The sequence below is a fragment of the Osmia bicornis genome, chromosome 14 (genome assembly GCF_907164935.1).
Source record: "Osmia bicornis bicornis chromosome 14, iOsmBic2.1, whole genome shotgun sequence".
Lineage (NCBI taxonomy): Eukaryota > Metazoa > Arthropoda > Insecta > Hymenoptera > Megachilidae > Osmia > Osmia bicornis.
This window is the reverse complement of record NC_060229.1, coordinates 6,872,399-6,899,964: the sequence shown is the minus strand read 5'-3', so window position 1 is coordinate 6,899,964 and position 27,566 is coordinate 6,872,399. Positions and strand designations below refer to the sequence as shown.

Here is a 27,566-nt window from a genome sequence, read left to right as displayed (position 1 = left end):
AATCTAAACCAGAGAGAAGGAGGTAGAAAAGGGAATTGTTTACGGTAGGTTTTGAGGGTAGATTAAACTAGGAAAGAGTGAAGAAAAGTTCGTATGTACTCTTCTGATAAAGCGAAACAAAGAGTGTTTTGTGTTCTTTGATAGATAAAGAGAAAAATGAAACCGTTCATTGCATAACCTATGATGAATGATTGAAAAATGCAGTATGTAACAAAAATAAATAAATAACGCAAAATTTAACCAACGTTATATTTTTGTAATGAAAAATGTTTAATTTTAGGAAACACTACAGAATCATTCTCAAACATATGAGGTATGTAAAATCAAAGGAATGCAAATGACATTTTTATTTATTTTTAACATTATATTTAACAATTTAACTAATCATTTTTGTTCTGAATTCAAAAGTTTTTGGCCAAGTTGCTGACTAAAAGTACAAGTTTATTTTTAGCCAGATTATTATTGTTGATGGTATCTGCTATTGTTTTTTTTTCTTCTGCATTTTAATGAAAAAAATTGTGCAATCTTTACATATACGCATTGGCATAATTAGGTAGGGACGGCTTGGCCCCCTAAAAATGCAGATTGGACCCTCTCCAAAACTATAATCCGACTTCCTCACCATGCTAAAATACCAAATTCCAGAATTCGAGATTTCTAAAACTCCAGAATTTTTAAATTTCAAACCGCCAAAATTCTGAAACTTGAACATTGGAAAATTTCAGAAGTTCGAAATTCACAAATTCCACAATTTCTCAATTTTAGAACTTCAAAATTACAAAATTTTAAAGAAACTTGATGTACCCCAAAAAAATACCCATTATATTTAACAATTTAACTAATCATTTAATTAAATTTAGCTTCCTCTGGATCTGACAATGAGTGCCTCACATAAGTGATACAATACCTCCTAATTAATAATCTGTTTGCTGAAGAATAGAAAATGAGAAATTTAAATAATGTGTTACAAAAACAAGTAAATATGCATTAAACATTTATTTTGATAGCCTCATTGAGAGCCACTGCATGTTAACGTTTTGCCTAATTAATTAAGCAATAAAGATGTAAATTTCATGCATTCTTCGATCGAGAACATTAATAACATTTCCTTTTTATGATCAATTGTAGTTGAACGATAATTTTTGGTATTGATTTAAGTATTTTTAATTTTAGTGCAGCTCACAAATATTCTCAGTGGATAAAAAATCAGCATTCAATGGGAACTGCCCTAATAGATTGATAGAAATTTCTTTTAAATAATTCATTATTCCCCCCCCCCAACCGGACAGATTTCTTTAACATTTCAGAACTCCAACATTTCAGATTTATAAAATTTGTAGACTCCAAAATCCTAGATTTCCAAGATTCCAAGATTCAAAAATTTCAAGATTCTACGATTCCGAAATTCCTGAACTTCAGATTCTAAAGTTCCAAAGTTTCAAATTTTAGAAGTTCAAAATTTTAAGACTTAGAACTTTCAGAACTCGTAAAAATTCCAAATTCCTACTATTCAGAAATTATAAGATTCCAAAATTCTAATGTTCTAAACTTCCAAAATACATTTCTAAATAACCTGGCCCATCCCAAAAAGATCCTAGTAACGTCAATGACAATAAAACCTAAAATGATCACAGCAACGGTCAACACATTGCTAAAGAGATACCTACATGTAAGTAGGTGTTGTTCTTCTTTCCAATATCAAAGCTATTCATTTAATTGCAAGATAAAAAAAGAAAAGATACTAATTTTTAAGATTTGTTAAAATATAACAGTGATTCAATTTTTTGCTTCACGAAATAACAAACAAAAAAACTGTTTCATGTCATAGAGATAACAAAGCAGCCGCAGGGAAAGAATTCGAATAAAAAGAAACCAAAAGAGAAGAAAAGGTTATCTGCTGCAACGGTTGACGTCAGCGAAGAGAGATGCAGGGGGAAACAAAACGAGCAGGTTATCCTCTGCATATATCAAGAGGTAAGAAGATAAAAAGGGAAAGGTTCAAGAAAAAAAAATTAAAATTGGGTAGATACAGTGGGTGATCAAATTATTAGAACCACAATATAAAAAATATCTTTTCGTTTATGTGTAGAAATAAAAATCAAAACATGAAGGCTTTTACACTGGATAATTTCTTGTTAACAATTGTCCTTTTTGTAATCTTGTAAGTAATATTGTAATTTTTTATAATTACTTAACTTATACAATTATAAAAAATACAGTTAAATAATATCAGTGAAGTCAATTATGTAGACGACTTTTATAATTTGATCATATAATTAAGTCTTAAAATAGTTTATTTTTTTTGCAACCTATTATAAATAGCGTGGGCATTGATAAATAAAACATTATACTTAACCACCACAGCATGGTGGTCCTCTTTAAGTTTTATTAATGTGATACTTTTTCAAACAAAGTTTACCATTATAAAAATATAAAATGTAAGAACGAATCAGAGTTATAAAATTCATTTTATTACTTTAATAAAAGTGCTTTCACAAATTTTATGTGCAAGAATGTAACATTAATAAAGCCTGAAGCTTAAAGTAGACTGTTAATTTGTTAACCCTCGAACGGCGAACCATGGAGAGAGGCCCATTTTCAATTTAATTTTACTTAGCATATTATTTTCGTATTTTAAATTTAACATTGCTGCTTTAAAAATTGCTCTTCTAATATATGAAGCTATTTTGTTTAAAAATGATACATTTAATTTTAGGTTAATAACGTTATTTTTTATAAGGTTGGGTCACGACTGACCCATGCTCCGCTGCAGTAGAGTTGTTACCAAGATTCTGTATAAAATTGGAAAAAATAAACAACTTAAAAATGTAATAAAAGAAAATAGCTACAACTCTGATTGTTCGAAGAAGAGAAAGAAAATCAGGTAGCATGTGTTGTTTGCTTTAGGGAGGAAAAGAGACAGAGAAGAAGAAAACATAAAAGAGAGAAAGGAGGAGGGAAAAGTTACTAACTATACGGTTTGAAGTAAGAAAAGAAAGAGAAAGCAAGGAAAGAAGAAGCGTTCGAAAGAGAAAATGGAGGGAGAAGAGAAGACGCGAAGGCAAGTCAAATGTTAGCGAGTGTACGGCGATGGAACGTCTTTAAGACCAAGGAGGAACTTATATAAGAAAGCAAGATGGCAACCGGTTGTCCCTGAGCCACGACCGGCATTTATTTGCACATTTTTATCTATTTTTGAGCCGACCAAAAAACTTCGCGCAACCAGTTCGCCCGATGGCGCACATGGGTCGTGCCTCGCACCGTCCAGATTTTTCTTTCCCATGGACGAATGTGTTTTTATTGTCACCAAAGGTGTCACACCATCGAACATGTAACATTCTTCGTTACATTGTCTCTTCTTGTATAATCTTCCATGAAGAACGTTAATCAGGTACCTGCTATGTTGTTCTCGTAGTTTGAAATTACTATTTTAATGTTTTACAACATAGCTTTTGGATGAAAATAAAAAATTTTATGGTTTTGGTTTTTATAGTTCATCTTTAGTTTTTTTTATTATCTAGACATATTTTGTTAAAAGATTATACAAATTTGCAATATTACAGTATTACAATTATTATGAACATAAAAGTAGGTATACTGTAAACTGAATGCAAAGTAATTACATTTACATTAAAAAAAGTACACCTGGAACTTTTTTTACATTTTCTTTTTTAATATGGTTTATTCACCTTCAAATGGTTCATTTAACATGTTTTGATTGCGGTTGTGTGACATATTCGTCTATTATATAAATGTCAATTTCTAAAAGAAAAAAAGGAACATTTTTTTTATTTTCCTTAACACATTAGGTACTTGTCTTTTGTTTCGTGTATTTATTGAATAAAATGTTGTTATCAAGTGCTGATTTATATTTTAAATTGCTTTTCCTATCGTTTACTTTAGTTTAACACAAGTCTTACAGTTTGTTACAAATCAATTTATATACATTTTGTACTGTTTATACATTGTTATATTATAAAAATTGCCACATAACAAATTATAATTAAATGATTGAGACCTTTTGGTTCTAAAAGTTAAAATTTCTAATATAATAGAAATTAATTGAAGTTTTATAATATAACTATGTATAATTTTTATAATATCATTAGAATAGATATAGATATCAATATTCATAACATAAGTAAGTAAAAAATAATGTTTTATATACTTTGTACCTATATAAATTATTTATATTGCTTGAACCGTTTACGTATGACGAAAGATTAAGATTTTTATTTGTATTAAAAAAAAATGTTTTGTTTTTATATTCTAAGGCACAGTATAATCTCTAAATAATGGATCCAGCCTCTTAAATAACATCTTTTAGCTTCATTAATATTTCACAAGATAATTGCTACTCCGTTATAATTAATCAACTTGGAAAATATAGGGTTTTCATGTTCCTAAGATATTCAATTAAATTTTTATCAAATTCCCCCAGTGGCTGATCTAAATTTTTTAAGTGGCGAATATATTTCCTTGTTTTTGAAAATTCGGTTCACAAGTGTTCCCCAAACATTTTCAATGATATCAGTGTCAAAATTTGAATACTGTGATTTTTTATCCATACATTGGCATAGCCAGGATTTTTACTGGGATGGGATTTCTTAAAAGTTTTTAAATTCGGAAACTTCGAAATTTTAGAATTCTGTTACGTCTTAATGTTGATAGAATTATTATCTCTTTCAATATTTAATATTTTTACAAATAATGTATTATTAAAATATGTTTCACAATTTAATATGTTTATAATAAGAAGAATGTAAATGATCAAATATATGCTCCATTAATGCAATTTATTACATGGATTGTGTGTTTCCAATTATTCTAAGGTGACACTTGAATTTTCATAGGGATCCATCCAGGGCCGGCGTTGGGCGGACGGGGGGGGGCACGGTCGGGCAATCGTCCAGGGCGCTAGATCTGTAGGGGGCGCCGCAGCCCGGTATCCCTAGTATTTATTGATTTATACCCGTTTAGATTAATAAAGCTGCTATGTAATTTAACAATTTTTACAATCTAACTACAGATTCATCGTTTCATATTATTACCTTGTCTTTTTTTCTTAAAAATTTTGAGCCCCTGAATGGGCGCCACAATAATCTTGCCCAGGGCGCCAATATTGCTAAAATCGGCACTGGATCCATCGCCCATATTATTAGGAATTCTTTTTTGTTTACTTAATTTAGAATATTTGAATTATGTACATATTTAAAATGATGGATAATCGAAATAGCAAAATATTTTGAAAATAATAAACAAAATTTCTAAAAGGCAAAAATCCTACCTCGCGATACTTTTATGTTTCAACGTGGCAACCAAAATATTAAAAACTAATTTGAAGATTGATTGCACATTTCTGCAAAAGCTCCACTGCGTTCGAATTTTTCTTGTTCGTAAAATGGTCGTTGAAATATAAACCGAAAAATGGCACAGCAGAGAGAAACGATCGCGTTCAGCGTACTTGATCGTTAACGCAGAAAAATCCCAAGATACCTGTCATTGGAAACTTAATATGCTGCAGTATCGCGTAATCACGAAAACCATAAACTTCAAGAGCAACAAGCTCTCAAGCGAGCCGATTAAATGAGTCAGCTTATCGTCCATTAAAATCTCTATCAAATGGGAAACGAGTACACCGAGGAAATAACATTCAATTAGCAAAATAGCAACTCCGTCTCCAGTGCATTTGTACTGTTGGGTATAAGAAGGGCCTCTTTTTTTGCATAAATGTTCTAATTAGATTCTTTATACATTTTTGCATATACCACTTGAATTTCATTTGAAATTTGTCTTTAAAGTTTACGTGTAAATCAATGTTGACCAATTGATCAAAAATTTATCTCAATAATAAAGGAAAAGACTCGAACTTTTCTAAAAGACGTTGAACTGTATAACTCGCTATAGCTACCTAATACTTCGATTACCCACAAATGTAACAGTGATCGCTAATAACCACGAAGGTGTACGTGACCCTAATCAATTAAATTAAATTAAATTAAAATACTAATATCGTCGAGATAAAAATTTTAAGAACTTTTGCTTCCCCTATATCGCCACATTTCCCAGGGAATCCTGATTTGGTCGCGAGTGCACAGTATCTTTTCCTACAATTGCAATCATCTCAACCATACTATAACTCCTGTACCAAGATGACGTAGTTTTTAAACAAATTTTTGTCCTCGATCAACGAGAAAAATACAATCGGTCAATATTATACTCGCCGCTGGCAGATGTCCATCCGTATCATTTGCACGGGCATCTGTACAAGTATCGAATGTAATTTTCATTCAAACACAAATCACTCGTTGCTCACATGATGCTTTATTGAAACAAGCAATTCGTCCCCTCCGCTCCTTTTTACCATTTATACTCGGAGAACCGTACGCCCAATCATTTGCTTCTCGTGTTTGCTCACACGTGACTGTAACGTCGAAAGATGTGTGTTTGCCTGGTCGTGTATGGAACGTGTACACTCGTGTACCGCGTATAATAAAAAGAGAGCAGCTGAAACGACTTCGACCCGTCGATCGGCGACCTAATAAGCACACGTCTCGACTCTCGTTCTTTTCGTTAATTACTGTGTCCGTTTCATCGCGTTACTCAAAAGTGGGTTGTCTTTTCGTTTTCTTTCCTTTTCTTCATCAAATTATTTTATGTTCACGACGAAGAAATTGTTTCTTTGTGACTGTGAGACTGAACTATGGATATTCATGCAGATGCATATTTTTCATGTTCCACGTGTTTTAATTATTTTACATTAACGACTGATAAATGAATGTATTAAATGTTATGTACATACATATATTTTTCTTATGATACATTTTTTGTTGTATATGTTCCATGATGCTTTTTACGATTATAGTTTATAGTAACTGTCAGAGGTGTGCGAGTACTCGTAATTTACAAACCGAGCTGAACTCGCTTCAATTGTTCGAGCCGAGTCGAGCGCTTGAATTTTGCCGAATTACTCGAAATCGACGAACTGTTTGAAACAAAAGCGAACTACTCGAATATTCGAGCCGTTGTAAAACTTCGATTTACTTGAAGATGAATTTTTAGCTCGAATATTCGAGTAGTTCGATTTTTTTCGAGTAGCTCGCTTTTGTTTCAAGCAATTCGTCGATTTCGAGTAATTCGGCAAATTCAAGCGCTCGACTCGGCTCAACCAACCGATCATTGTTTGACTCGAAATTCGAGTGCTCGAACAAATCGAGTACTCGCACACCTCTAGTAACTGTACTGAAATATACACTATTTATTGTAATTTGAATTTAGTAATGCCTTGCATGAAGCTGCCCCATTGATTACAGTTTAAAGGAAAGTTTATATCAATATGTACCATTTTGTCTTTTCTATTCGAATTATATGCCTTCTTAATTTAATTTAATTTAATTGTTTAGGGTTGCTTACACCTTCGTAATTATTAGCGACCACTGTTACATTTGTAGGTAATCGTACAGTATAAAAAGTATTAGGTAGTTATAACGAGTTATACAATTCAACGTCTTTTAGAAAATCTTCTTCACATCTTTTCTCTGTTTTTCTTCATTTTCCGCTCGAACGTAGCATTACATTCGACCCCGATTGCGGTTGTTACAATTATCTCCAACCACGCTTTTGGATTTTAATTACAAATTTTCACTAACAAAGACTTTAAAAGCATTAAATGACGGCAAGTATTACATTCAAAAGAGTCAAACTATAGGTTAAAAGAAAAAGAAAACACTTTCTTGCACAAAAAATATTTATATCACAATTTTAAGACACTAAGAAAAAGTTACTTAAGGGTATACTTCCGCTATATCACCATTTTCCTTAAGTGCAAGACCAGAATATGAACAGTGCAAGAACCTAATTACTGTGAATCACATATTAGTAGATTACCCAAAATTCCACAACGAAAGGAGGAATACGGCAAGAAGGCAATTCGCGAAATATTAAGTACCCATTCACAGTGCAAAAACGTAATCAAAATTGATTCCATCAACATGAGACACTTACTATAATATAACATTAACTGTGCAATATAACTATTAACTATGTATTTGGTGTATGTATGTATTGCATGTAGTAGTCGTTAATATTCAAATGAGGGATGAAACTTAAAATAATAAACTTTAAAAAAAATCTTGCTACGTCTCTTGCCCGAGTCTCCATAGTAAGCGATCCAAAAGGTACATCATCACACAGCCATCAAGACATTGATGGCACAGGATCTCAAAGGATCAAACTGATCAAAGAATTTATAAATGTTAAACTCCAGCTGCCTCTGAACACGACTTTGTTACTTAAAGGACCTCATATTCTTTCATTTTTCAAAAGTTGTAACCTCCAAATATAAACTGCATATACAATTTCTCATATTGTAAAGCGAATAAATCTGTAATATGATTTGAAAGCTTTAAATAAAAAAATAAAGAACAAAAAAGAAGGGCGCCGCAAACAATTCTAAGCATTTTTAATATCGTATTAAAACGAGACCCAAATCGAACCTAAAACTAAAGCCCCATGAAGGGGAACAAGTCAACGATCCAATCGCGTGCGATATAAGAAAGGGAGAGGAAGTTTGAAACTGAAATACATTCTCTTCTGATTGCTCTCCAGTATTAGATACATGTAGGCGTTAAATTTTGTCATTTTGATTTGTAAACCCGTTTAGTATGAAAACCAGTTTCGATATTTAAAATTGAAAAATATTATTGAAAACAGTATTAGGTACTAACAGTATTACAACCGCCTTGTGTTTCAGATCTACAGTTTCAAGTTAGGTTTACATTTAGTTTTAAGGTGATATTAAAAGTACTTAAATTTGTTTGCAACACTTTTTAAAAATGATATTCTACCTTTTCAATACTCTGCTGTCCTTTTGCCCCTCGTCTGCTGTAGACGATTCTTGGTGAAGTTTCGTTTATTAGAGCGATTATTTTTATCATCAATATTTCTTGCAATTTCGAAGCTAATAAAACGTATACTTATTATAAAACGAAGAAATAGAAAGAAATTTGGTATGATTGCAAAAAAATTATTTGACAGTTGCATTGTATTTCAAAAATATTACTGTGTGATGGCTAAGTGCATAAATCAATCATAAACAACAATAGTTTGTAAAACACACTCTGTACCTGAAATATGCTGCACTAATTGTTAGAGGTGTGCGAGTACTCGAATTTCGAGTCAAATTTCGAGTTGAATTTGCCGAATTACTCGAATTCGACGAACTGTTTCAAGCAAAAGCGAGCTACTAGAAAAAATCGAACTACTCGAATATTCGAGCTGAAAATTCATCTTCAAGTAAATCGAAGTTTTACGACAGCTCGAATATTCCAGTAGTTCGATTTTTTCGAGTTGCTCGCTTTTGTTTCAAACAGTTCGTCGATTTCGAGTAATTCGGCAAATTCAGGCAATCGACTCGGCTCGAACAATCGAAGGGAGTTCAGCTCGACTTGTAAATTACGAGTACTCGCACACCTCTACTAATTGTATTCAACCAGAATAAACGCATTCTATTTTTTATATATTAATTTTTCCTTTATTATTCATGTTACTTGTACTAGTAAAAGCAGTGGTAGTCAACCTGGTCCCTACCGCCCATTAGTGGGCTTTTCAGCTTTCATGATGGGCGGTAGGGGTATTGTCCGATATTATGGCACTTTCCTTTTTTTAATTTAATTAACTTTTCAAAAACGTTGAAATGGAAATATTACTTCCATTACTACTTCCTTACTTCCTTTACTACAAGTAAAATTACTTCCCTGTTTTATAAATTACCATTACTGTGGAGCCGGTGGGCGGTTAGAAAATTGTACTACTAACAGAGATACAAAAGTTGGCGGTAGGTATAAAAAGGTTGACTACCCCTGAGGAAAAGAAATCAATCACTACAAATAAACAAAAAATTTTACTGTGGCCCGCCGTCCGAGTGTTAAATAACCCTTACGAATATATTAAAATTTTAAAAAATTTGAGATAGTGACCAAATATGTAGTAGAGTATTACCTACTCTTTGCTTGTTGATTCTAGAAAGCCACTTGTAAATAAATCATAATAAAAATTTGCAATATATAAAATTGTAAATATTGTTTGTGCCACACAGATCTACTTTACCTAATTGTTCTTTTTAACTATATTGTTTATTTTTGGACATTCTTTATGAAGATTTCGAGCAGCTTACAGTTATCGGAGAGTTATGCCTTATTGTCAGTTGAAATTGGTGGCAATTAAAAAAATGATGACGGTGTTGTCATAAAGTGCATTTATAACACGAAGAACTGCAAAACTCTGGGTGAGATTTCATCGAGCTTAATTAAATGGAAAAGAAAGCGGGTAATCTGGCCGGTCGTAAACTTTCAACGGAAAATATTAAAAGTGAAGTAACCCGTGACGTTGGGGCGGAAGAGGAAACGGTAACAATATCGAGGAGGAACGAGATTTCGCGTGCTCCAATTCAAGTGGTTACATTTCACGCAGCCGATTCCCATTTATAGGCGATTTAATGTTTCCGAGAACATTCGAGAGAAACGTTTCTGAGTTTACGAGGAAATTGATAAAGCATACCTGTGTCTTTCGCGTTGTAATTCTTCTTTGATAGGCGTGTAAAATAAATGGGACAAAGTGGCACAATAAAATCTAAAGTTATGACTCTTAATAATGGGTCGAAACGTCATTAAAAAAGAGCTTCGTGATTTATTTATTTAAATTATTCACTACCCCTTTAAGCAAGATTGATTAACTTCGATGCAGAATTTCTTAATTTCGATATAAAAAATATTTATTTTTATTTATTTCTATTAAAAAATAGTTATTTTGGAACTTCCACGGTTAATAGTAATGAGAAATTACCGATAAACAAATTTTAAAAATTTAATTGGAGTAAAATTTTGTAATATTGCCAATTTACAATATTTTATTTTCTATAATTTTGTATGATGAAATGCTCAAATCATTTATTATTTTATGTAGTATATTTGTAACGCAATACAACGCAGGATTAAATGAAGAAATTAGAATTTCATGTAATTAATATTTAATTTGATCAAATAAAACTACAACAAATTAAAGCTTATTGTGCGAAACTCAAATATTTTGGTATTTTAAATAAATTCTCTGACTAATTGTAAGATCGAGAAAATTACAATCCAGATTCATTATTATTATATCTTGAGACAGTAGCGCAATCATAATTGTCCAAAAGGGGGATCAAACCATGTTTTCTCATATCTTATTAGCAATAACATTAAGTCTAATTTTCTTAATTTTTGTTTATTCCAGACAAAATTTTCCGGTATTTATTTAAAAAAAAGAGATTTTTAATTTCTTAATAGGAAGCTTATCACACACTTCTGACTCCCATAGTTGCTCTAGTGTCTTAAGAGTTATAGTAATTTATAAACGATACAATTTGTGTAAGTTATGTGGAGCGTTGGGGTCATAGAGGGAAAGCACAATCTGTTTTGTACCTTTTTAAATAACCTTTTTCAATATATTGAAGTTAAAAAAAGATCTAAAATACCAACCAAACAGTAAAGCATTATCATACTTATCAAACTGTTGTTAGAAAATTATATTCATTATGAAGAATCATTTTTTACCGTCTCACGTCATAAAATATAAGGTTGAATAAGATATTCCCATACTTTTAGTTGATAATGTACATCAATCATGCGGATAATATAAAAATGTAAACCCGTTACGAGCTTATTACGAGCTTTCAACGGGACGAGCAAGAAACAACATGGTGGAGAAGCTGAAGAATGAATGATACGTTGAAGAATATACGCGTATCACGTTCGCAAAGAGCTAGGTTCGATTCACAAGATTTACGTGGCCGCGGTTTGATATTAAACGCAATGATGTTGCAAAGTTTCAATCGTTCCAGAGGAAAGGTGGGACGCAAGGGAAAGAATTACGTATGAGGACGAATTTATGAACCGGTCGAGACATCCAGACAAGTGCTCGGAACTTGGACGTATGGTAACCCTGTTCGTTGGAACATGTTTCTTCCGATGAGCTGTAGTCGAAGCATTTGTTTCGCTTTATTTGTATCAGTGTCTCTCAAAAGGATCAACTTTTACTGTAACGAGCTTTCGATCGAAAGTTATTAAATTTGCTTGTGAAGAAAAGAAACTAATCAATCGTGAAAGTTTGATCTGTAGCCTATTATCCCTCGGATGGCGGACCATGGAGAAAACCACTATTTTAATTTAATTTCGTATTTCACATTATTTTCATTTTTTAGATTTTACACTTTTCATTTAAAATTATTCTTCCAATATATGAAACTCTTTTGTTTAATTTTAGTAATAATATTCTTGTATATGTTTTATAAATTTGAAAATTAATGTAGATATAAAATTCGACAAGGTCTGAGCAGCCCTCAAATAAAATTAAGCATTTTAAATAAGCAATTTAAATTTATTTTATGTTTATTGAATGGTAGAAAATTCAAATAAAATAATATTTTAAGTAGAAAGTGATAGGGTATTTTAATAAATAAAATAATCTTATCTTTAATTTGAAGCATACATCTTTATTTAGGTATTGAAGTATACTTCGATTTAAAAAAATGAAATTGTCTCTGATTAAAAATTGAACATTTTAATAATCCGTAATAATGTCTTAACGATGTGATTGCATAATTGAAATGCTTGAAATATTCTTTTACTACTGAATGATTCATTATCACTTCGCTGTTAGAAAAGATGTGGTAAATTGTGTTCCATAATTTATATGTATACCTATCGAGTGTTTCATAACATTTGAGATTTATTCAAAACAATGATAAAAATTCTTATAAAAATACTACGTCATATTTAACCTCATTTCCAAGTTAAAAGTATTTTTATATTTCAGTAATTTATCAGCATTAAACACATATTTTCTTAAAACATTTTCTTATCTAGCAGACGTCTATTAAGGAAATATACCACAAATAAACGTTTTCCTTCGTCTGAATTACTTTTAATACGTCTGATACGTTCATCTGCGAATATCTGCTACTGCCTGCCTTTATTTGTAATTAGATTTAAACCGAAAAACGCACATAACTTGAAATAAAGAATATGTTTTTTGTTCATAGTCCTCAATTACTGTTGAAATGGATAAACACGGCCCTCTAAAAGTTTGATTCCCAAAATGTTTCTTCTGTATAACATTTTTAAAATTAAAATTAATTTCCCAATTTCGAAAAATTCTTTCGTTAGTTACGTAAAAATTAGTTTTATCAGAAATTATGTACAAAGTTACAGTGATGGTTGTAAAAAACTACTCTAAACAAGGGTCCCCAGTTGCTCGACATTGAAACTCCTTTAGTATAAATACCTAGTTATTTACATTTTAATTTGATAACTTTTGAAACATGTCATCAGTGCTTGATCCTGGAGCCGGGGGGAGTACATAATTTAACACTATTTTATAAAATTTAATATCCTTTTAGGTATATATTTAGAAAGTTTTAAAATTTTTTTCACATTTTTTCAGAATGTGACAATATGTTTATATATTATTATATATTATTTTTGGAGGAAAGGAGACAACCCTAATGGTCCCCTCTGGATCCCTCACTGTGTATTATGAATGCATGCTACATTTTTTTTAATTTTGAATCAATTTGTCCCCAAGAAACCTAACATATTAAAGAAATAAATATAAAATTTTATAAACTTTATTATATTTATATTTATTTTTTAAATAAATATAAATATAATAATCTTCATTCTGGGTCACATAGACCCAAGGATGATAGTAGAATTAAATAATATAGTTTTAATATTTTTTCATATACAATCATCCTCTTTCAATTTGCAATATACAAAGTAAAGTATCAAATGAACCAATCATATTCAATCCGTTTTGCATTGAATTGTAACGTACTTTCGCCACCAAACGCATAAAATTATAATTTCAGCGAAATAATTAACTAGCGAGCTTGCAATTTCCGTCGAAACGGGCTCCTTACATATCGTCGTGACTCGCAATTACTGCGATACGCAATTTATTTACGTAATCACGTCGGAAAATCCTGTTAACTCTCCAATTTAAGATAATAAATCGAACTGACGCAACACATCATACATCGATGACTTTTTCTTTCGAATGAATAAATTGATTACTAATACTGAAAAGTTATCGACCGCTATTAAATCTAACTTTAAATTCACATAAATCGCGTGTCAGAAACAACGCAAAGTTCGTTTTAATTTATTAAAATATTTTCGTAGGTTATTGTTTTGTTATTTCTTTTTAAAGATTAAATCTCTTTGTTTCTTTGTTTATTTATTTCTTTATTTGTTCAATATTTTCACCATTATTCTGATCCTCTTTAGATCATTATTTATATATGTATTGTTTACAGTTTGTTTGTATTTTGCATAACTAATAAAATACAATAGACCCTATTAGAAAGTTTTAAATTAGGATTAAAAAATCCAGTGTTATGTCTGATATTATTACTGAGCAATTTGACTGATCGTGAGCTAAACATTTTTAATAAAAATATTTTCATTTCGACTAATATTTTTCAGCAAAAAAAGAACATACTGGTCTACATGCGTCAGGAGCAGTTTTTCCCTGTGATATAGATTTTTCTGTATTTATACAGAGCACAATGAGGCTACTATTTTTGTTTACCATAATGTTAATTAATTATCCAATACGAACTGCAATTTATCATTAACAAATGAAAAGCCATTTTTAGCTTATTTAAAAAGAAAAAAGAAAGAACAATGAATTACTCATTGTACCAAATATACCTGCACAGTTTCAATGACCCGCTTTCAAACAGTATCACGCGCGCACAAAATTGATAACACCTGGCGGCCGTTAATTATCTTACAAAGTAGAGCCTCTCAACAGAAAGAGTCCGTCCGTTGAAAATCGTCTACAAAATATCCGACCGTTGTCGTAGTGGCTATAAGACGTAATCCATGCCTGAAAGAGTTAACGAGCGTCGCTCTTTGATCGTCGTTGGACGAAAGCGAGGAGAGGCTGGCCGCTTAGTTTCACAGAAATCCGGGCTCCTTTTTCCCCGGGCATGGCACCTCGGTAACCGAGTAACCAAGTAACCAAGCGACCAAGTAACACCACGCAACGCGGTGTGGCACGACCCGGAGTAGAGCGAGTAGGAATCGCGAGATGTTGCGCACGAGGGGAGTAGCGTCAGATAAGTGGCATAGTAGCGATCTCCCGGGAAAGAAAGAGGAGCCAGCTTGTGGAACGAGGAGGAGAAGCAGAAACAGCGGCTAAAGAAGAAGAAACGGAGTTGGAAGAGGTTAACGGCCTCTGGCACAGTGGTGATAAAGAGCCAAAGCAGCGGAGGCGAAACCGCAGAGAATTCGAACCGACTCTGTAGAGAATACGAGATGAGTGGAACCTTGGAAAGAGTAAGGAGTGGGGGAAGGCGAGCAGCGACACGCACACACGCGCCGATATTTTCTGATTCGTTCGGAAACAACGGTCACGCTATTCCGCGAGAATCGCTTCCTCGTTTACTGTTTGTCGATGGGATTTTCGTTTTGCTCGAAACGGAACGACGATACTTTGAACGCGATTCGACGCGGAACATTAAATTTCACGATTGTATCGTTTCACTGTTGAATACGGAAACGTTGTACACTGGGGTTACGTCCTTCCAACTTACATAGTTTCATCAACGCAACGCGATAATCAATTGTTTTTAATCGATATAAGTATTGCTACAGTAGAGCGTCAGTTATCCGAACCAATTGAATGAGTGGGGGGAAAAACGTTGTATGTTGGATTTTCATAATTTCTTTTTCAGTGGAATAACGTTGAATGTAGTCTATAGAACGAAACCAACGCTGTTATTAATTCATTCGGGCGTTAAGCGCCTGGTGGGTGTAGTCTCTAACTCACTCAGGTTAGTTTGTTTGGACCGAGAAGAAAATTCTTTACTCCGACGAAGAGCCAAGTGTTGGTTCTTATTCAACGGGAATCAACATGCCCATTGCGGATTAACTATGTGTACATCAGAAGTGCTGCCAATTTCTGATACAATCGTTACAAATCGAAATCCAAATTATAAAAATAAATTTGATCTTCATATCTATAAACGCAGCCATTAATGTATTATAAAAAAGAAGAATAAATTTTGGATCGTGTTTAGAAAAAGTTTTTTACATTAATTTTTATGATCGTTTTTCTCTTGGACTCTTCAGGTGGAAAGTTTAATTTCAAAAGTGTCCTAAGTAATTATAATTATAACGTATTTTATTACATATAGCCATTTTGACTGCAGTAGTAAATGTATTAACCTAATGTGTACACTGAGTTGCATTGAACTTGTCGCAGCGAAGTTGGCTAAACATTCACTAATACATTCACGCCGCGTCGGTGAGTCGATCTCGCCCATCGGCTCACCGACGCGACGCGGCGTGAATGTGTCAATGAATTTGTAGCCAACTTCACTGCGACAAGTTCAATGCAACTCAGTGTACATAGGTCTGTAATCTATCTTCGTTAAAATTAAATTAATTATGAACAATTCCGTATTCAAAGTATTATATAAGGTATCAATACACATACTTAATTGTAGTTTTTATGCATAATTCTTCTGCCCAATTATATTATGAAAATTGGTAATTACCCATCTTAATTAACGTTATGTTATTTTGTGACGAAAATGACGTCGTATATCTAGGAGATATCTGAGGTTTCTTATTGTATAAATAATAAAATATTTATTTCGGTAATACTTTAATTCTTTATATCAAACTTGTAGTGAATTTCAAACTTTGGAAAGTGAGGCCCGGGACTATAAACCCCTTTAGCCCTCCCTTGATCCGGTGTTGATGTCAAATTTTAATTGATAAAAACACGTTAAATTATCGACCCTACAATATTAAGTTGCACAATTCAATTTTTTTCAATCAGAACTAAATTTGAACTATTTATTGAGAGACATATTAAAGATTATGTCAGTTAACACGTCGAATGTCGCCAAAAATTCTTCTCGCAAACATTTTTTTTATGTAAAATAAGGCTGTCTGCAAAAATTTCAGTCGAATCATATTTGATAGGTTTTTGGAAATACAGCTCTATTAACCATATTTCAACGCAATCATAGTAGATTATGCAATGGAATAAGGAATACCATGAATATGAACAACTAATTATTATTTTAATTACAATACATGTTATATTTCTTCGGTCTTTAACAGTTTTCTCCTCCAGTAAACATCCATTTTTCAACTAACGGCCATACGACTTGGGACCACTACCGGTTCTCGTCCGATCACCGAAGTCAAGCTAAGTTCGGCGTGGATAGTACTTGGATGGGTGACCGCTTGGGAACTCCGCGTGCTGTTAGTTCTTTTTTTTTCTTGAATCAAATAAATTTAACAGCCGTATTCGATAAAACTCTTTTCTCTTTAACTTTTAACCGACTTCGAAAAAGGAGCAAGTTACTCAATTCGATCAGTATTTTTTTCTTTTTATGTATGTTTGCTGATTACTCCGAGACGGAGTTACCATCCTTATTAACACTAATGTTAACATTAGAAAATTTGACCTCAACGGAAGCATCTTCATACTTGCTCCACTTCGCTTCAGCTGTAGAAGCTACAAAAAGTACTAATAATGCTAAGTTAAAGAGAGTTTAACTCCGAAAAGGTTGAATTGTATATAATATACTATTTAACGATCAAATAGGTTTTATTAATAGCTCTGGACTATTGATACAAATGAAATAGAAATTATTTTATACCTTTTTGCGCATTTTGTAAATCTAGCAAGAGGTTTCATTAATAATATTTGTTACGCAGTTGCATAAACAAAATATAGATCATTTTACACCTTTTAACACATTTTGAAGTCGGTTGTACATTTTGTTAAAAATTATTTTATTTTTGGTTTTATTTTAGGTATATCAATATTGTTATATGTCACTGTACATACTTGTACATATTATTCAGTAGAATAAATGAAAGTTTCTTAATTCTCAGATATAGTGTTTTGAATCCAATCAATGAAGGAGGAGACCTTGGTGTAGATAGATGGTGCACCGACTGTACCGCATGGAAAGATTCCCCAGGCCACGATACCTATGAGCTCGTTGTTGAGGACCAATGGACCACCAGAGTCACCCTGAAACCACGATTGTGATAATTAATAAAACGGTACCAGATAGATCGGACAGAATTGTACGATTTCTTACGCTGCATGCCGAGTGGCCACCAGTTAGAGGACCAGTGAAAACATTGGTCTCGTGCAATGGAGATGGGCTGCCAAGATATTCCATGGCACTTTTGCAGGTGGCAAGGTCGATCAGAGGTAACTTGGCAGTTTGAAGTCTGTCAGGCATGATTGTATTGTCACTCCTCGATGTTGATCCCCAACCTGTCAATGTAGCTGTTCCGCTTGGTGAGCTACCTGCTCTTGGTAGGCTCACTGCCTTGACTACGCTGCTCATCATCAGGGGTTTGGACAATTTCAACAAAGCGATGTCATAGGGAGCTATGTATCTAAAATTTTCGATTAGCAAAATTAGACCGTTGTCGTGGTGGCTGTAAGACGTAATCCATGCCTGAAAGAGTTAACGAGCGTCGCTCTTTGATCATCGTTAGACGAAAGCGAGGAGAGGCTGGCCGCTTAGATTAAAAAATTAAAATTAGAGAATAGGCTTGAAATTTTAATGCAATGCATTCAGAAAATGAAATTATAGCGTTTGTAGTCTAGTCTACCCTCTTACCCAACGTATTGTGGATGAACGAAGGACTTCTCAACTCTGATTACTTGTTCAGAATCTTCTACTGTGTTCAAGCTATGTTTTCCACCTTTAACTACGAAGTTACCATATGACGGAACATCAAGGACACAGTGTCCAGCTGTAACGATCCATTGGCTATTTATGATAGATCCACCGCAGAAGTGTCGGAGGGATGTGATACCCTATTGAAGAGTGACTTGCCATGGAGCGGAACCTCGTTGAGCTTCCGATCCTCCATCGATACGATTGACCAAAAATGGCGTGGGGATCCCAAGGTAGGGCTCTGCTGTTGAGAAAGAAGAACAGTGTTAAATTTAAAGTGTCGTTTGAGCAATGTAACAATGAAATCCTAATTTAATATTGTAATATTGTATGTTATTTTAGATGGTAATATTAGTGAAAATACACTTACTGGCTGCAGCCACTGCAAGAATGGCAACAAGGATGATCAACTTCGAAGACATTTCGATCGTGTAATACATTTTCGAGGGCTGTTGGATCTTAAATAGGAGTCGGTCTTCCTGATACCGATAACGATGACGTATCGACAACGGTAGCTTTTAATCGCTGTAAAAATCAGCGATACTTGTTAGATTAAAATGATTTCAGCATGTCCAGTGATTTGATTCATTTTCATTATCGATGTGCCTGTTTTATCTGTCGACTTTTAAATTGCGAAAATTACAATTTCCTTAATACTTCGACTATCAAAAATCTTAATTAAAAAGTAATCGATGGGAGAATTACGTTTTGGACATTTCATAATGCATGCTATGTAATTATTAATATTCAAATTGGGATAAAAGATTATATATCAAAATTACGAACATGTGACATTCTAAATGTGTTCTATCCCTAAAATAACAATAACAATTTTCTACTACAATTGCAGTGCAATGATTAATTAAGGTTATCTATATTGACATAGCATGTGTACCAATGATCTTGAAATACTATTTCAATTTAATTTTTTTATTTTGGAAGGTCTACAATAACCAACAATGCTGTTATACATTGTCTTTAATTATTCACTCTTTTCTTGGAATTTTTGGGACACGAGCACCCGTAATCTATCGTGTTTGTCAAATTATATCTGGTTTCTACGAGAAATTATCGATATCCGGAGTTATGGAATTGTACTTGCAATAATTTTTGCACGCGACGTGAGAAGATGACTAATAGTGAAATAAGGAACGTGTTGGAATTATTATTGCTTCTTTATTTGCTTGTATTCAGGGTTGGGAAATAACTCGTTATTTTTAACAAAGTTACAGTTACAGTTACTTATTTTCGGTAACTCTAACTTAACTTCGTTCTTTTTTTCCGTCTGCAACTGTAACTTAACTTTTGTTACATATTTTTGATAACTAGTAACTATTTTAATAGTTAGTTTAAAAATTACTTTATATATATTTCGATCTTCATAATAAAACGAAAAATGTCCCTATTTAGAAGATTTATTAGGAATCCGTTCTGCTGAGAATTCCCCAATTCTTGAACAAAATCTTGACGACCACGATGACTTTTTTGTTTTTAACAAGCAAACCAAAGAAATTGAGTCCGTATAAGAAGAATTGTATCGGTTCTTAAAATCGAGTAACTGCAATATCAATACGTTAAACGATTACATTGCAATCAAGAAACATTTTATAAAATATAACACGGCACTTCCGAGTAGTGCATCTGTTGAACGGATGTTTAGCGTCGGTGGTTCCGTCATAACGCCACAAAAAGGACACCTCCTTGATGACATAATTGAATACCAAATACTGTTAAAATGCAATAAAAACTTTTATTAAAATTTTGAGTAAAATATTGGGTATTATTGAGTATTATGCGTAACTTTATAGAATTATAGTTGTAGCAAGAAAACAAATTTTTCAGTGGTCCGGGAATCTTTGACATATTTTTATTTTTTATTTTTATTCCAAAAAAGTAACTGTCAAGTAACTCGTTACTTTTCTTCAATAACTATAACTGTAACCAGTTACTTTTTAGAATTGGTAACTTGTAACTGTAACTAGATACTTTTATAAAGTAACTTTCCCAACCCTGCTTGTATTCTATTTTTCTATTGACTTGTCATAAATGTACTGTCGAAGTGATAGCAAATTTATTCAGGCAAGCAATTGTAATTGTAATAGCCGAAGAGTGTTTGCATGGCATTCATTGCATGTTCTGGTGGATTCAGTCAACGTAGGGGGCGACACTGGTATATACAGAGGGCATGTGGCTAGATCCAGATGGCATCATTCCCCATGAGACAATACCAACTTGGACAGCTTGAGCTCCACTGCCTTGGGCGAGTGAGCCACAAGAGACACCCTGCAGACAAAACAGAAATAAACGCATATTGAAAGAAAAATGAAATTAATATTAATAAATGTGTATGCTAAATTCCTTTTCTCTTCATATCTTGAAAAAATTCCTTTTTCTATCAATTTTCTGCTTTCCAAAAAGAACCTTGAATCTACTTACGGAGTAGGCAGACATTTCCCTGCCAGCAGTTCCACTGCAGACTTGAGTGCGGAAGAGTTCAAGTTGTTGGTCAACGGTTAGCTGGGATGTCAGTTCCTTCAAGCATTCTTCGTTGCTCAGGATTGGTACAACAGCCTTCTGGAGTTTGTTTGGTAGAACAGGGCGGATGCTCTTGGATGTTGAACCCCATCCACTGAGAATAGCCTGTCCACTTTGTTTCTGTCCTTGAACGGGGGCAGCTTGACGGACTGTACGTTGCTGTTGAATTTCAGGGGTTCTCCAATTTCAAAAGGGTGATGTCGTGTTGGGCAACACCTTGGCAAATTAATTGAAAAAAGGAAATAAGTCAATGGGACGTGAAATTTTGTTTAGCTTATCTCATTGTGTTTGCGTAGGGAATAGAGAATGCCGAACTGAGATTGTGGATTATCGAACACATAAGTGATCAAGGAGGCTGATCTAGTTTTTAATCTCAATTTCGAGGTTTCCGTTACGCATTTTGTAAATTTTTTGAAGAGTAATGATGTGAAAGGTCACTAACAATTTCATATATGGAAAATAATATTTGGAATATTACAAAAATTTAGAAAACGCAATATCAATGGTTCACTGTCCAGGGGTTAATAACCATCCTTAACAGAATACAGTTCATAGAAATAGCAAAACTTTTTTCTGTATAAACTATTGAATTTGAGAAAATATGAAATGAGTAAATAGGGAAATATTCGAAATCTATGGATTGCTCGTTCTGTGCTATGTAACAGATGCGAAAAATTCAGGCGCAAAGAATGCAAGAGGCAATCAATATCGAACGGTGCGGCGCAACAAGTGAGCAGTATATTTTCCGATAGTGACGCAATTACGCTAAAGGTAGTTTTCCAGGGTTTCGTATGTGTTTCTTCGATCAGATTCGAAACCAAGGAACTAGGTCAAATTCGATAACACTCTAATTTCATGAATTCCTGTTTCAAACAATATATTTTAAGAATCGTTACACATGCTTTTTTCTAACCTTCTAATCGCGTTGCTGTTTTGTGATAAAAAATACACCCCAATAAATTATTTTTATAATGTTGTAGTAAAAATATTTTTGATATTTTTAATACATACTTTAATTGGAATAATTGTTTGAAAATATAGAAAAATATTTATTTTTTCAATTTTCTTATAGGGAAATAATTTATATTTATACAAAAATATTCTACTTGTTTAATAATAAAAATATTATAAATGATGAAAACACTATTAAAATATTATTATATTAATTTAAAACACATATTTATGTTTATCTTTGGTCATTAATTTGAATCTAGAAAACAAGTGTATCATTTAAGATAGATATTAAAAAACATTATTGCAAGGTTAAAAAGGAGATTACGTAATACGTAAAATTAGTAAGAATATTTATAACACATATTCGTTTGTTATTATTGATATTGGATAAATATAAAATAAATTGATACTCCTGTTTATTAATGTTTATATGCTTATTTACCTTGTTATTCTGTTAAATATAAAAGAAATAATTAGCAGAACAACATTTTTTAATAATAATACAATAATGAATATCCTGTTTGATCTTTACTTTAAGTTATACTTTATATCGATTTTGCAATTTTTCTATTGTTGATGAATAAGTTAATCAACAAATACAATAATTATTTACACATAACATGGTTAATGCATAAATGATAAAACCATTGATGGCTCCAAATTTATCACAGGAACAGGATGCACGGTGATTATACCACCTACCCACAAAATAAAACTTCCGGAATAGGTATACATACATACCATTATACATTGGTACATCAGAATTAAAAAATATCTGCCTCAACTGATATCAGCATGGCATTATTATCTATCAGAAACCTTTCACCCGCTGATGACCCTATTCTTAAAGAAAAATGTTTATAAACTTTTAGAGATTTAATAATAATACAATATTAATAATAGCTTTCAGGGGACACATTTTGTCTTACATTAAATCTGCCGGAAAGTTCCATCCGCTTTATGACTATTGAAATTTTTCGAGTAATTCAGGAATAATAATTTTGTATATATTATATGCTTGCTATGGGATTTAGGTGGGCCAGATCACTTAGAAATTTAAAAATTCTGGGATTTTAGAATTTTGAAAGATTCGAATTCTGAAACTTAAATTTTGGAGTATTGGAATTCTATAATTTGAAAATTTAGAAGTTTCAAAATTTTGGAATATTAGAATTCTATAATTTGAAAGTTCTAAAACATTAACAATTTTTAATATTGGAATTCTAAAATTTGTAAATTATGGAATTTTTAAAATCTAGAGTTCTTACTATCTGAATGTATAAAAATAAACAGTAGTATATTTATTCCTCAATTACATTCCAACCACTAAACTAATCACTTAAAAATTAATACAAGAGTAGATTAGAACATAGCTTATTCATTATTCCTTAATCCACTGTGAACTAATCAACGTTCACATTATTAAAAAATTTCGAAGATCATTTTTAGATACACTATGTTTCATTCTTTTATTCCAGAAATAGTATCTTAATATTATACTCTAAAATTCGTATTTATGATACGTTGAATAATTATTTGACATACATCACAATTACATTGTTTCTTAACATTTGAAACACCTTTGCATAAATCACATTTTTAATTTTGCTATCATCGGATATTCAGAAGAATTGATTTCTTTTTTCAAATATTTCAGAGATATCCAGAAAATTATTGTCCAATTAATTATTCTTTTACAAATTACAATTCTTTTCGCTCTTACAAAATTAATACCTATAACTATCAATTAAATCAATACTTTTAATTAACAAAAATCTTGAATGTTACTAAAATTAATAAGAATAAACTCATCATGTTAAATAATTGAAGAGCTGAATAATGCTCTTTTAAAAGATTCCCGAAAATTGCCTTTTTTAATCATCATCATGCCATGGAGACAGAAAGCAATATTATTTTCAAAAGTAATGGGGTTATGCAATGAAAAACGAGATTTGGTACGATGGAATAATACTGAAAGAGCCAATATTTGCTAGGAGACCGAGATAAACAGAAATACACGAACAGCAGCCAAAACGGTTCCAAGATCCGATCCTAACATCGAGTCGATCGTCGTTGCCAAATTTCTTTACGCCATATACTCCCTCGCTAATTTTAGGTGGCTCCTTGAATGATGCTCCAAGGTACACGTACGTAGCCGTCAAGGTGGAACGAGACGAGTGGCAAAAGTTAAAAGAGGAGAGAACAGAGAGGAGAGAAAACCTCGGTCGTCCGTCTTTGCCGTTGGCTCTCGCCCTCGCCAATCTTGCCTGCTTGCCTTTTCGAATGTCCACAATCGGCCTCTGCCGTTAGGTCGACGACCTCGAAGCGATGCACGCGAGAGAAGGACACATGGGAAATGATAGGAAAACTAAACGTGGTCTACCGTTCGCTGCGAGCCCTTCGAAACTGACCTCTCAACTAATCAACGTTTTCAATCTTATAATCCTTGCACTACCAAAGTAGTTTTTTTGCAGCACAAATCACAAACGTAGGGTATTTTGCGTGTCTCCCTTGTTACAGGATTTCTAAAAAATATCCCAGAATCTGAAATTCAGAAATTCTTCTCAAATGAAGAAAATAAAAAGAAAATTCATTTACCATTTTGTGTTCTACGGCTTCGTTTTTGAAATATAAGCAAGTGGAAATTGGAATATCAATTTCGAATAGCTGACAGCTGGGCAGACAGCCCTTCTCGTATTGTCTCGGACCGGTGTCCAAACAGAGAGACGGGTGAACGGCGAAAAGATAGAGGAATTTCATTTCTTATTCTAGAAAATGTTTTAATATGAAACTAAAAAGATTTTGTACGTTTTGTTGATGGTTATAAAGGATCATTTCTGGTAGATTCAATATGATTTTAAATAGTTTTGTATTCATTTACTGGCATTTCTGTCTATTGACATCAGTAGGTAGGGGAGGGAATGGGCCTGTTTCGCCCCAAGATGTGAACTGGCCCTTTAGTGATTCTGAAATTCTAAGGTTCTATGATTTTTAGGTTTCAGAACTTTTTAATTCTAAAATTTTGAAATTTCAGAATTCAAGCATTCTAGATTTACAGGATTCTAAAGCTCTGAAACACTAATATTCAAAAACTCTGAAATTCTAAAGCTCTCAAGCTTTATAGCTCTAAAACTCTAAATCTCTAAAACTCTAAAACTTTAAAACTCTAAAACTCTAAAACTCTAAAACTCTAAAACTCTAAAACTCTAAAACTCTAAAACTCTAAAACTCTAAAACTCTAAAACTCTAAAACTCTAAAACTCTAAAACTCTAAAACTCTAAAACTCTAAAACTCGAAATCTCTATATGCCTAAATTCGAAAACTCTATATGCCTAAATTCGAAAACTCTAAACGTCTAGAACTCTAAAATTTTTAAATTCCAAAATTCTAAAATCCTTCCGTAAGATTATATGGTCCACCTGAGAAAAAATCTTAATAATGCTAATATTTTTGCGTACCATCGGAAAACAAAGGAGGTAATTTTTTTTTACGAACGAAGAACGAAAGGAAAACTTATCATAATACAAAATGAAATTATTAACGCTATTAAATATAATATCCAACATCTGTTACAACCTTCTGTATTTTAAAATTATGAAGATCTTTTACCTTCTTTAGCGTTTGAAACGTCCGATTAATATTTGACGTTTGATCAAGATGCAACGAGAAACTGCTGCTACATGCTTCTTCGGGTTTGACGAAAGCTTTTGACTCTTGCCCCTTGTTAACGCGTTCATCGAGATACACCCACTGAAAAATCACCGTGGTATAAGTCAGAAGAATTTCAATCAGATGAGTTCCTGTCTGGTTTCCTCACAAAACTTTCCACGTCTACATGACACTTTGTTCGCAGCATTTCTTTCACCTTTGTGTTGTTATGATGAAAGTGCACGTTGACTTGATCGTGAAACAATCTTCGTTACACAGTAAACTTTATTCTTGGGTATTTTTAACTTTACCTGAAGAGAATTATAAAAATAATAATTAAAAAAAGAGAAATTTGTACAAAATCAAAATGTATAATTAGTTCATAATTTTATGTAAAAATAGTGTAATCATCTTTAGGAGTCTTAATAAAATAAAGAAGTACGATTATTTCGTTTTATTTCATTTAAATTTTCTATAAAAATAGATATACAATTTTTTATGCGAGAGTTGTAATTGGAATTGTTTATTTTTTTCGACAGATAAAAATGTGAGGTTATTATTATTATGCCTTTTCTTTATTTTAATTGGAGATTTATTTTTAAATAGTAATAGTAACTCCAATTATTAAAATAATCGATATTGTTATCATATTTTCGCGCCACTTTCAAAATTCATTAAAGCGCGGGAAAATATTCAAATTTAAACTAATGGTAAGGAAGGAGTAATGCTAAAGGTACTGAATTAATTTGTACACCTAATAGTAACACAAAATTATTTTATTTAATAATTATTATTTATATGTTTATATGCGTCAAGAAGCGGAAATCCATGTAATCCCAGAGGGAATCATTACAATAAATATATATAGTACTACAAAATTAGTAGAGTTAATAACATGAAATAGTAAAATTCAAAACAGCTTTTATTTGATATGTATAAAATAATTTGTATAAAAAAGAAAGAGATAGTACTCACATGAATTTAAATAATGCTTTCAAAAAAACATCAATCTGGACAGCGAATTCTATTTTATTTTTATTCAAAATAATTATTGGAAATCAATAATAAAATTTTGAATTTCATTCCAAATACTTATTGGAAATTTATTATGCTGCAATAAATTCAACTCATATTTATTTTTGAGCTTCAGTTAAAAATCTACCGTAGATACATATGTATGTAGCTCCTAAAGGGTGAGTCAAAGTTAAGTTTTTTAGTGAAGATAAGACCTTCGCAATATAAAATATGTTGCAAACCTATTTTTTATTACTTAACGTATAAAAAATCAAACAATGAAATTTCTAAATAATAATAAATAATAAATATTCCGTTCTGATAGCAAGAATAAAGTTCTTTTTTTTTTTTAATATTCTTTACAATTTCCTTAGGCGTTCAATATTAGATACTATTTTCAGGAATCTCAATTTTGACATTTCTTACTATAATTTTTCAAAATTTAAACATTTATACACAAATATCTATCAATTCTATCATATTTTAATATTATCTTCATTCAATAAAAATTGGACGATCCATATTACATGCAGTTATCATTCATAAAAAAATGATGAAGTTATACATATTTAAATTAAATATATGTATATATACATTTCCAGGTTAAAAAGAATCTTTTTATTTGTCCTACTTTTTCCGGACACGCTT

The 27,566-nt window shown here is 32.1% G+C and overlaps 2 protein-coding genes and 1 non-coding gene across 3 annotated transcripts; 1 reads left to right on the top strand and 2 right to left on the bottom strand.

The window, feature by feature from the left end:
• The first annotated feature begins 17,207 nt into the window (after positions 1 to 17,207).
• On the top strand, positions 17,208 to 17,328 carry LOC114878879. Its single transcript, XR_003789816.1, has one exon. It is a non-coding gene; the product is annotated as a 5S ribosomal RNA (ribosomal RNA).
• A 552-nt stretch (positions 17,329 to 17,880) lies between these two features.
• On the bottom strand, positions 17,881 to 19,188 carry LOC114878873 (trypsin-like). The gene is given in 4 exon segments (XM_046288718.1): positions 17,881 to 18,102; positions 18,173 to 18,479; positions 18,707 to 19,010; positions 19,137 to 19,188. Coding segments are annotated over 4 exon segments (816 nt in total). The 3' UTR covers positions 17,881 to 17,949.
• Positions 19,189 to 20,911: 1,723 nt separating this feature from the next.
• On the bottom strand, positions 20,912 to 26,112 carry LOC114878878 (trypsin-1-like). Its single transcript, XM_046288717.1, has 4 exons — positions 26,074 to 26,112; positions 25,866 to 26,006; positions 21,203 to 21,460; positions 20,912 to 21,049 (listed from the first exon to the last, which is right to left on the bottom strand). The coding sequence occupies exons 1-4, from the start codon at positions 26,110 to 26,112 to the stop codon at positions 20,912 to 20,914; spliced, it is 576 nt and encodes a 191-aa protein (XP_046144673.1).
• Between the last annotated feature and the right edge of the window lie 1,454 nt (positions 26,113 to 27,566).